The sequence below is a fragment of the Coturnix japonica genome, chromosome 3 (genome assembly GCF_054131305.1).
Source record: "Coturnix japonica strain WE chromosome 3, WE-NBRP24, whole genome shotgun sequence".
Taxonomy (NCBI): Eukaryota; Metazoa; Chordata; class Aves; order Galliformes; family Phasianidae; genus Coturnix; species Coturnix japonica.
In genome coordinates, this window is record NC_140665.1 from 63,287,111 (window position 1) to 63,299,519 (window position 12,409).

The 12,409-nt window shown below is 38.7% G+C and overlaps 1 protein-coding gene across 2 annotated transcripts in view; it reads left to right on the top strand.

The window, feature by feature from the left end:
- Positions 1 to 12,409, top strand: part of CDK19 (cyclin dependent kinase 19) — a 103,272-nt gene that overhangs the window by 84,082 nt on the left and 6,781 nt on the right. Inside the window, exons 7-12 of one of the 2 annotated variants that reach the window (XM_015858727.3) lie at positions 3,324 to 3,467; positions 3,700 to 3,769; positions 4,740 to 4,812; positions 5,688 to 5,785; positions 7,269 to 7,347; positions 11,352 to 11,618. In XM_015858727.3, coding sequence (XP_015714213.1) covers positions 3,324 to 3,467; positions 3,700 to 3,769; positions 4,740 to 4,812; positions 5,688 to 5,785; positions 7,269 to 7,347; positions 11,352 to 11,618 — 731 coding nt within the window. The remainder of the gene's footprint in view (positions 1 to 3,323; positions 3,468 to 3,699; positions 3,770 to 4,739; positions 4,813 to 5,687; positions 5,786 to 7,268; positions 7,348 to 11,351; positions 11,619 to 12,409) is intronic. The other variant, XR_014944126.1, reaches the window with a different exon arrangement.

Genomic DNA, 12,409 nt, shown 5'->3' on the forward strand with positions numbered 1-12,409 from the left:
TTTTGAATATCTTTTCCTTTTATAAAATCACTCTGTAATAATTGAAATATACTTTTGTAGTGGAAGGGTATTTCACTGGTTGAAAGTCCTGAACAGGACGTAAGGAAGCTGTTCAGTGAGGATTTAATGGTTGGACTGGATGATCTTTTAGGTCTTTTCCAACCTTGGTTATTCTATGATTTTAGGGAAAGGAGTATGGAGGCCTTTACTAGAGTAAATTTTTACTAGAGTAAAGTACTTTTAAAATACTTTTACTATAGTAAAGTAACATTTTAAAGTGAAAATGAATACAAGTATGTAGTTCAGCTTGGGTTCAGGAGCAATGAAACAACTTCCCTCTTGAATGAAGTTGGAATGAGAGAAGAAAGCTTTGCTTTTTGTATATTAAAAATTGTACAACAATTTCATTGTCAACAGAGCATTATAATTAGTTCCTGCTGTGCTAAAGATTAATTTGCTCTCCACTAAAAATGCATCGTGGATGAAAGTTAGTACTTACGTTTTGAGCTTTGTCCCAGTGAAGGCTAAGTTCTGAGGGAGAGTACTTCTTATTTGGATTAGATTATTTGATTCTATTTTGATGCTTATAATCATTAGTCTGATTAAGGAGCACAGGCAGAAAACATTTGAAATGGAACCAGATGGGGAGGTTTCTAATTGTTGACACATTTTTCCATAGTTGGATCTGAAGTTCTTGTTTAGTTCACTAACATGAACAATGTGGCAGTTTAATACCTGTAAAAGATGCTCATATTGATGAAGTTCTTAAACTTGCTGTAATTGAACAAGGTATTCCTGCTAGGAAAAGAAAATAATAAATCCATATGTTGAAAATAAAAGGAGGGGGTTGAGACTAGACAAATTTGGCAGAAAATCATTAACTCTAAGAATTATTTCAATATGTGCCAAGGATGTGTTCAAGATCGGGTTACAAAGAAGCTGGATGCACAAAGGGAAGACCCTGACCCACTAGAGCTTCAAGGCTGCAAGGCCTTTTCCAGCTGTTTAATCTTCACTTACGGAAATTAAACCTTCAACTTTTCTATACTAAGTACTTTATATTAATTCTTTGAAGCTGCAGGGTACATAGCAAGAGATGTAAAAGGTTGAACTCCAGCACTGTGACCTACGAGATGACTTGTCACAGTTAAAATATTTTCATGCTTGGCTCGTCTAGTAATATTTGTCCTATGCTAAGTAAAATAACAACTTGGGAGCTATCAGGGTTTATTCCAATGCAGCTTTCAGTTGTTACAATGCCTCAGTTGTTTGAATTCTTTTTGAATTTTTGATTAAGATGTGCTCTCTATATTAATCACAGAGTTAGGAGTGAGAATTCATTGTCATGGGGATTCTTCTTTCGCACGGTTCATCTTATATATGAAGGGACGAAGTTCTGACATTTGCCATATTAGAAGCATTAAGGAGATTTTCTTCTTAACTTACTCTCAACAAAAATACTGGTGATTTTTTTTTCTTCAAATGGAAAATATCAATCTGGACACAGCAGTTATGAGTAGTATAATGAGCGGTGGCGCATCCTCTTTCTCAGTATGTGATGAATGGTGAGTCCTGAAAAAGCCACGTTACCTAAGGGCGTTACAAGTACAACCCCTTTGACCTCTAAATAAACTATCTCCAAAAGGGCTTGCTATCTAGTATGAAAATGAGTGGGGAGGCACTATTAAACATAAGTACAACTTTTCAAATAATAATTAATTTCCATACTGGAATACATAATGTATGCCTACTACCCAAGTACGAATTGTGATTTAAGGTCTTTGACAATCTCTGTTAATAACCTTCTCTCTAAATTGGAAAGATATGGACCTGATGGATGGAATGTTTGATGGAAGCGAAATTGGTTGCAGAATTGTACCCATGGACCTGTTGGAGTGTGTGCAGAGCAGAGCCACAAAAATGATCCACAGGCTGGATTACCTCCGTGTATGAGGATAGGCTGAGAGAACTGGGGCTGTTCAGCCTGGGGAACAAAAGGCTCTGGGAAGACCTGGTAGTGGCTTTTCAGTATCCAAAGGGAGTCTATGAAGAGGGAACAGACTCTTTAGTACAGTATGTTGTGACAGGATGAGGGGAAATGGTTTCAAACTAAAAGAGGGGAGATCTAGATTGGATGTAAGGAAGAAGTTTTTTACAATTAGGTTATTGAGGCACTGGAACAGGCTGCCCAGAGATGTGGTGGAAGCCCTTTCCTGGAGACGCTCCAAGTCAGACTGAATGGGGCTCTGAGCACCCTGATGTAGCTGTAGATGCCCCTGTCTGTTGCAGGGGACTTGAACTAAATGGTCTCTAATGGTCTTTTCCAACTCAAGGGATTCCATGATTAATTTACTGCATTACCTGCTTGAACAGATGAAATCTCAAGAGCTGTAGATCTTGTTTTCATGCAGGTAAGGCTTTCAACAAATCAAAGAAAGATAAAAGCCCAAGGAGTTGATGTAATACGTAGAATGAGTTATACCCTGCTGAAATTGTAAAGCCCAATAATGAGATGTTATCAGATTTTACGATAAAGTGGAAAAGCTTATAAATTGGGACACCTCTAAAAGTCCAGCCTCTGTGCTTGTAATATTGTGGAACAAATGTGCTTTGGCATAGAGAGCATAACGGCTCTTTCATTCATACCTTATGATTCCATTAAGAGATCAGTGCTTTTCTTCTGTTAGGAAACAACGTCTCTTAGGCGACATAGTTCAAACACGACTCACAGGAGGTGGGATTTTTGGGTTTCATAATAGTTACATGCAGGTAACAAAACCAAGAGGCTTTTGGTGTTCTCTTCATTTTGAATCTTTTAAATGAATCTACTACATCAATCTCCAGTTCAGCAACCCACTAGGTTTTTAAACTAGGGATAAACTGTTTTCTATATTTATGCTCTTTGATTTAGTAAAATCCAAAAGGTTTTTGTCATGGTTTTATGATTTTTGGTTACTATGATCATCTAGTTTAACCGCAACTATTGGTAAAACTCTACACTCTCATAATCAGCAATCTGTGTTCATTATTCCACCAATCTCTACATCCTTTTCCAGTTTGAAGTGCTGGACTGCTGCTGTACAGCTTGAAACAGAATTTGAAAACTTTCTGTGTGGAGAAAATAAAACATTAAAAAGTTTCCCCAGATTTTATTCTTTTTTTTATGATTATGTTAATGCATTATTTTTAAAAATACTGTATGTAATTATACAATGAGGCATTTTACGTTACTGCTATTACACAGATTATTGAGAAATTGTACGGGAAGCAAAAATCAGAGTGATGAAGAGCAGTAAATTTACATGAATGTTCTTCTTTCTTAGATATTTGGGCAATTGGCTGCATATTTGCTGAGTTACTGACTTCAGAACCTATATTTCACTGTCGTCAGGAGGACATCAAAACAAGTAATCCTTTTCATCACGATCAGCTAGATCGCATTTTCAGTGTAATGGGATTCCCTGCAGGTAACTGATTTGCATTAAAGGTTTGAGTTGTTTGCATAAGTGTGAAAAAAAAAAAAAGTCAGTTTGATGGATTTGGAAATGTCGGCTATTTTGGAACAATAGTACTGGCCAATATCAAATATCAAACAACTACTATAGTCATTTCTTTGTGTGCATTACTTAACATTTACTTCCAGAATTATAAATGCTTCTCCTTTTTTTTTTTTCTTTTTTTTTTTTGCCCCCACCAAAGATAAAGATTGGGAAGACATAAGAAAGATGCCAGAATATCCAACTCTTCAAAAAGATTTCAGGAGAACAACGTGAGTAATGATAACACAGCACTTCAGTGAATGAGGCAGATAGGCAGAAATTGGCTCCTGTTGTTCTGAAACTTTTTTGTGGGGAGGGGATTTTGGAGTGTTTGGATCCCAAAGTCCTATCAGCCATCCTGTTTTAAATGAGTTGTTTTGCTTGAATAATGTTCTCTTCCTCAAATGCTTGTTATAAGCATTAAATGACTGACCTCATCTTTTCTCTGGAAGTGGCCATTGTAAGTGCCATTTAGTCTATGGCAAGCACATACATATATAAGGTTGCTTTAACTCAGGTTGTCAAGATAACTTAATTCATTTTGTGTGAGAAGGAATAGGTAAGCACCTCCTTAGCTCTTCTGACCAGCAGAGATCTGGAGGCAGTACAGTAGTGGTCAGAAGGCAATGCAGTCAATAGGTTGTGATGTAAAGCTTGTCAGGGATCTGAAAATTTCCTACTTCTAGTGTTGCCAGGTGCTTTGGCTAAGTTAATCAAATCAGTGGTGGTGGTAGATCAAGGGGTGTCAGGAGTAACACAGTCTCTGCTATAATGCAGGGGACAAAGATTAGGGAGTTCAGGATTCTCTTTCTTTTGAGGGGGAAAGGATGGTTAACTTCTCAGTTACAGCTGGAAACAATAGCATAACTGTTACGAACTGCTGGGCACTTTCTGTGTCAGAGTTGCTTTGGAAAACTAGAGTGTGAACTTGAGGTTGAGTTTCTCTGTCATATGCCAATGTCAACAGCTTATCCATACACTATAAAAAGTTGCGTGTTCTATGGAAATAATCTGCACACTGTTGTTACTACTTCTGTTAGTGGAAAGCAGTGTCAACTGCTTGATAACTATGACGTGTGTTCTGATAGCAGTTCTTTTTACGGTTTACTTATTAAAGGCTGATGTTTTGTGATTAGTGGAACAGTTCCATATTCTTAATGCTCTGTTATTTCAGAAATGCCTTTGAACAATATTTTTCAGATATGCCAATAGTAGCCTCATAAAATACATGGAGAAACACAAAGTCAAGCCTGACAGCAAAGTCTTTCTTTTGGTAAGCACAAAATGAAAATCACTATGATGGTAGGAGTGAAATGTATTTCTGATATTATTATCATCATGGAGAATTAGTTAGGCGGGGTTATTACAAGATGACAGAAAAATTAGTTGGTAACTTGTGTATTGCTCCATATAGTCAGGAGGATGAGAACTGAAACAAACAGTGTTTGGAGGCAGTTTTATGATGAGGGTGACAGATAGTGCTTTTTTTTTGCTGGATATCCAGAGTATTTTTGTTGGAGGCATGGAAGATTGACTTTAAACTAAGATACCCTTTTGAGAAGGAATTTTATCTTTGTTATTAACTTGAAATAGGAGGGCGTTATGTGAGAACAGGATACACACAATATAATTTGAGCTCAATGAAGAGGGAAGAGTGTGCTCCTCCTCTTTCTCAATACCAATTAGAGTGGAGCTGGAATCTGTGACAGAATGAGTGGAATTTTTATTTCTGACTCAAAGTGAAACATAGAGTCCTGATCATATTCAGTCTTTCCTGACGCAGTTTTCCTGTTGTGCCATGATGTAGAACGGTATAAAAGTTATGCACATGAAAAAACACTGACCATTATTTATAACTTATGCTTTATGAACATGTAATAGACAAATTTAATGTTGCTTTAGGACAGCGTATCAGCCTTAGCAATTAATACTGCAAGCTGCCCTTAAGTGTTTCTTATGTGAGACATTTGCAGACATAGTGTTCTGTAGCTCTTGGGAATGTGTGATCTAGTTCTTAGGAACTTAGCTTAGCAAGAAGTTATAGTTTAGGCTTGTCTGGACAAGCCATAGATAATTTAACAGTTACATAAGTTGCAAGTTTGGAAAGTGATAGTCTGATAAACTTTTTGCTATTTTTACTGTTTACAGCTTCAGAAACTTCTTACTATGGACCCTACAAAGAGAATTACCTCAGAGCAGGCTTTGCAGGACCCTTACTTTCAAGAGGATCCTCTGCCTACATCAGAGTATGTATTCCCACTTCTCTGCTCTTCAGGGAGGTTGACCTTCTGCTAAATGCTAATTCCTTGTATGTGATGGCAGCTTGAAAGTTCACAGATGTCTGCACGTGTCCACAAGAAGTAGTAGCTCTGGTATGCTCAGCAGACACTGCTGACACATCCCCAAAGATTCTGTATTTACTGTTGCCTGGACTGGCTGTGAGCATTAACCCCCTATTACATGAGTGTTGTAATTCTGAATGTGCTATCAAAGCCAGTATTATTGCAGTACTTAGAGAATTAATTGGCTCCCTAATCTGTTCTGCCTTTCACAGCCTTACAGTGCTCTGCTCTCTATTACCTGGTTTCATTGTGCTCCCGCTAGGCCTAGGGCTGTTCTCTGATCTACAGTCTGTTCCCATGCCCTTTTGTGCAGGGTTATAACAATATGAGGAGAGAAGAGACATCAGTGACTACCATAAATCCCACAGGTTGCTTGCTTGGAAGGTTTGAGAGTACAGATTTTATATATCTGTATATTTTACTGTAAGGAAATATTCAAATGATATATGCAGTTGCTAGTGACGGAACTATGCCTTCCAATTTCTATTCCCAGTTTTCAGAAGCATTATGATCTGTGGAATCTGAATGCAGGGAAGCTTCTACTTATACTTTCATTGCTAGCAGGCATCAAACATGGAAAGAAGGGAACAGTCACTGGAGTGCAGATGAAATCTAGCTGAGACTAACGGTTCTTTCTCTTATTTTTTCTGTTTGGATGAACCAGAATACTGCTAGATAAAGCACTGTTGAGAAACCTTACATAGTAACACCATGTTGATTTTGTTTTATTTTAAGTGCCTTCAGCAATTAGCACTGAGATCTAGGAAATTGATAGTGGTCAGCATCTAACGATAATCTTCTGTGCAGTGTTTAGCTTAGACTACCCTATGTGGAATTATAGCACCTCACGAATGACAGTAAGACATTGTGATAAATTATCTTCCATAAACGTGAGGGGATGTTCTAAGCCCTATTAGCCACGTGAATTTAGAAGCTTTTTTCTCTAAACAAGATCTGAGAAGCTAATTGAACATAACTGTGTAGTCATGATTGGCAAGTTTATTTCAGACCACTGCAAGTCAGGTAGGGACTTGCAAGACTTTATTTCTCTTTGGATCAGGCCCTTTTATTCAATGAGCCATGCATGCTCCAACCAGGTGTTGTGTAACATCTGGCTGCTACAGCAATCTGAAGCAACAAGTGGTCGTTCTCACATTCCAGCTTGTTCAGCCATACCATGATTTCTAAATGAGGGCCTCATGCCAACAGCAAAGAGATTTGCTATTACGATCAGCATCTGCTGCAGTCTTGAGTGCAGCCAGTGCTGCTTGCTCATGGAAATAGAAGCCATAGTTATAGAAATTAAATTGTGTTATATTCATGTCTTTAATATAGCATTAAATAAAAGTATGTTGTATGTATTTTTTATGTCTCTGCTGTGTTCCAGTGTATTTGCTGGCTGTCAGATTCCATATCCTAAGCGAGAATTCCTCAATGAAGATGAACCTGAAGAGAAAGGGGATAAGGTATGATTTATTTTCCCTTTCTTCTTATTTCTCTTTTTTAACTACGAAATAAGGAAGAGTTATGTTTCTTCCACATTAAAACTAGTAAATTAAAAGATTAAAAGTAGCAGATCACTTTGGGGTGTCTTGGGTGCTATCACCACCAGGTTCCCTGTGACCTGTGGCCACTGAGCTAGTTGAGCTCTGTCAGCAGCTGCCTGCTTTCAGTCACTGTCATTCTGGGATAGCCTTGCCTACCTCATCCTGCGTCACACAATGAAAATGTGTTGTGATCTCTAGAAAATAATGGAATTTTCATTGTATAACTGGCATGCATCCAGCCATTTGAAAGTAGGTGGTTGTCTGGGTCTCAAGTAAATAATAGCAGCCTTATGGCATTGCATCAGAACATTTAATCCATCTGCACACAGTTTTCTGATCATGTTTTAAGGGCCCTCAGACAAAAGAGTAATAAAGAGCATGAGTTATTCTTTAGTGACAATTTACTCTGAATACCCTTTTTCCCATAGCTCCTTAGACATGAGTGAGAACACGTTTGCGTGCGTAGTAAATTTTGGTGTGTTGGCAACATATCTAACTTGCTTTGTGTGTGTGGTTTGGCTGTGCTATGTGACAAAAGTGATTATTCCATCTTGGTGCGAAGGCAGGACAGTACTGCTGTAGTGTATAAACCAGCTTGTTATTTTGACCGTAAGTGCTCGCTGAGGCACCAGTTGTAACATAAAGGTAGCATGTGAAGAAATGTGAAGAAAACAGCCATCAAATGTAACTGTCTGAAAGCTGCATGAGAAGTATTATTGCTGTTTTTGAGAAGTCTTTTGACTACATTTATCTTCTGTTTTCACATTTTCCTTGTAATGGGAGAAACTAGCTGGGTCTAAGTGTGGTTGCAATAATACATTTTAGACAGAAGATGTTGTTTTCAGTGCAGGTATTGTAGGTACTTCTGTACTGAGAACAAATGGCCACATCCTGATTTTTTTATTTTTATTTTATTTTTATTTTTATTTTTTGTCCAGATAGTTCTTCAAAGAGAGGAAACAGACCTAAGCAAAAATACAATGAAAGTCATGATTCTGATTTGATTGCATTGTAGTTACTGGCGTTACTCTAACTCACAACTTTAAAAATAAGGACAAGCCTTGTGAAGTGATTCTGGCTTTTGTGAAGTCGGTGTATTTAAAAGTAAATATCATTTTCATGGGAGTACTGGGAGGAAAAAAACAATGGAATGTTTATATTCAAAACAGCCATTGTGTAAGTGATCTTTGAGAGTGCTGGGGACGGTCACGTATTTACATACAGACCAACTAAAACCTTTTCCAGACCACGTAGGTAATGTAAGTTACACGAGTCAAATACTCATTGAATCTGTTCTCAGAGTGCAGAAAATGTGGAAGTAAAGAATACTCTACAGACTGAGTCTGTACCGTGCTTTGTTTATGATAATGATGCAAGTGAAAAGTGGTTTTGTTTATTTATTTTTTTTTATGGTGTATGATTTGATTTGTTTTTAAAGCCCCAAATATTTGTGTACTTTGGAGACTTGGAGTTCTCTGTGTTTATTTATTTGGAACTTGAATCTTACTTGAGTAACCCTTAACACAAACTTCCTTTTTCAGAGCTATTAATTGTTAGTCAGCAAAGCTGAAACAAGTGTTTGTAAAACAAAATGAAATCATTCTGTTTGGCAGGTTCTCTTTTGTTTGTTTCCAGGCAGGACCAGGATTTAATTTTGGTAATTTGTGTCTCAGTAATGCATTGTGGTCATATGTTACTTACTTTGGAGAAGTCTTTTGTTTAGGAACCACTGTGAACTAGGCTGATCTGCAGGTATTTCTGCTGCCGTGAGCTGTTCCCATGTTCTAGGGTGGTGCAATTAGACCCCAGGCAGAATCTGTCAGAGTAGACTTCAGTCTCTACCAGGGCGCTAGAAGTAGTAGCTGCATGGAAGGGCCAGCTCAGACTAGTCAAGAAAATTTTGTGCAGGTGTCCAAAGTTCCAGACATTACAACTATTGCAAGTGGTGGTCCTTAATTGTAAGAGTTCCTGCCATATCTCCTTATAATTTAAAAAAAAATTAAAAAAAAAAAAACATTGCAGTTTTTCCACTGTGAAAGTAGCAACCACCTCATTCACATCCCAGCATCCTTATGAAAATACAAGTCTCAGAATCTAGCACAGATATTGCCTTAGTCATTGGCATTTGTTGGTATGTGAAGCTCAAACCGCTATTATAAGATAAATTACTTCTTAACGCATTCTATGACAAGCCTGTTTCAGACTTTTGTTTAACTTCTTACAGTTTAAATCCCCGTAGAAACAGAGTCTGGCTGAGATGACATTTGAGGATTACTAGTGGTAGGATATATTACTGATTTTGCTCAGTGTGAAATGGAAATACGTATCATCCAGCAGCCCTTGAAGAGGCAAATTTAAGATCTTAAAGATTTTAAATGAATACAGCGTTGCAAATTTGATCTGAATATATCTTGGGAAACTGTTGTGATGAGTGGCATAGATATTGATTTTTGTGTCATTTTTCTGAGATAACTGAAATGGCTTGCTGTGACTGAGAGCATCAGCAATTTAGTGCTAGTGGCAGTTGGTTGTCAGGATTTCTGATTAACTGATAACATGAGGATGTAATAAAGGCTGCCATACCAAACCTTGAAGAACTACATAAGCAGATATCACAGGGAAAAAAGACTATCCTGAAATGTTCCACACTCCCATGCAGTACACTATGATTGGGGGGTGTGACTTAAATGTAGGGATTTTTAATTCAAGACATGAAAATTGCAGAGCTTTCTATGATGAACAGGTTACATACCTGACATTAGGAGCACAGTTGCTTTTCTTTGCAGTTCTCTTACTTGCTTCTTCTCTTGGAGGAGTCTTCTGTAGTGCTCAAAAGCAGACAAACACAGGTGGTCTTTCCTTGTGAGTGTCTAACCATAGGGAGAAGAGTTGCAATTTTGCTACTTTTCTAACCTCTCTAGACCTTAATGCTTTTTCCAGTCCATAGCTTCTGAAACCAGAAGAGCTGCATCTTTTACTCTTCTGCTTCTGTGTTCTCCTTAACTTTTTCCCTCCCTTCTGTGGCACTTTGCTCTTTCTCCCTGTTAGGCCATGGTATTGTATTAATTGCCTCACTTCTCTTCCTTTGCTATTCTTTTCTTTCTCATGCCAGATTCTTATCTCACCTTTGTCCTTCTCTTCTATTTTCAGCTGTTTCTCTCTGGTCATTTGTCACTTCCTGCTGTCTCAGTAAGATTTTCAGACCCTATAGCTAGGTACCATGCTGGACTATGTTCCCAGTGTACCACTCTTTCCAAGGTGCTTTTAAAAGAAAGAGAGAAAAAGGGTAATGGAACCTGCTTTTGGTTCTGCCACAGAATTTCCTTGTAACTGGAAGAAATGATGTAATGTTTCTGGTCTTGTTTTGCTTACCTTTCTGATGGCAACACTGCCAGCCTCCTTTGGATGATTGCAGTGCATCATCTGTGGAAGTTGGAAAAGTGGTTTTAGTTCTAAGTGAATGGGGCTGTTAAAGCACTTAGGAAAATGTACTGTGGTTCGCCACATCTGCCACTGAGAACCAGTGAAATTTGGGGCGCTTTGATTCTGCTTATTAAGTGTTTATAAATAGCTCCTTCCATCCTGCTCACTGTTACTCTGGCCTAAGTGCTTGCCTAGCTGCAGCAATCACTAAGCTGTCATGCCAACTCTAGTCTATCCTGCTTTGTTAAAAAACAAACAAAGAAAAAACAACACAAAACCACAATGGAAAGAAGTGAGCCACAAATGAGATACCCCAATTTGAGGCAGGCAGGAGCACGCAAGGAGCTCATGTTATGCATTACCTGGCCTTGCTTTCCTGGCGAGCACGTGGGCCTGCTCCCTTTCCAGCAGCACAGTGGCACCCAGCTTAGTGACTCTCTCAGGATCACAAACAAGTACAGAGCGAATGATGGTGTGCTGTCACTTCTTTCTTCCCTTAGAATCAGCAGCAGCAGAACCAACATCAGCAGCAAACAGCACCTCAGCAGCAGCCGCAGGCCGCACCGCAGCAACCGCAGCAGCAGCAGCAGAACAGCACCCAAACCAACGGGACGGCTGGGGGCACGGGTGCGGGCGGAGGGGGCGCGGGTGCGGGACTCCAGCACAGCCAGGACTCCAGCCTCAACCAGGTGCCTCCAAACAAGAAACCACGCATAGGGCCTTCAGGCGCTAACTCAGGCGGGCCTGTCATGCCTTCAGATTATCAGGTACCTCTTGAATTTTTGCTGCTTCTGATTGATTGGAGGCAAAATGTTGTTTTCTCTGTTCCCCACTGCAATAAATATAAATATAATGTTTTAATGAATTTTCCTCATAACCTTAGCTCCGTGCTCTGATACATTAGATAAAAATGCAACTTTAAAAGCCTATTAGGGAAGTAAAAACGTCTGCTTCACCCTCTAAAGTGTTGAGGACTCAACCACCCCAGGAAAGCATGTAAATATGTGTGTAGCTTTATTTGAGAATAATCTTAGCGAAGCCACTGCAACTATTTCATGAATGTAAATGCTGCATCATATCACATTCAAAATACTTGGCTCTTGGCAAGGTTAAGTCCTGTGTGAGAGGCAGATTCTGGGAAGCAAGTCAAAATTAGAGCCAGGCTTTCTCCTTTGGTTTCTGCTTTGTTTTACCTCGTATCATCACACATATGGAACAATTCTGTAGTTTGTTCCAGTATCTTACTAAATTTACTTCTAAAGTTAGACTACATGATAGCACAGGTTTGGTTCATCAGTATGAATCATGCTGAAGCAGGGCATGAGCGTGTGTAATCTCTGTTGTGGCAGGAGTTGAATAGCTTTCATGCTTTTTGTTTCAGTAGCATTCATACATAAAAGAAGTATCACTGAATTGTTTTTGGACTTGAACTTTTGTCTCTGCTTAATAGAATTATGATTCTTTTCTCTGAAAAAGTGACACTAAGTGTCCAAAGAGTTGATTCAACCAGGTTCTTCAAATCAGATAACAGGAAGGTAGCTTAGTAAAGGTATGTTTT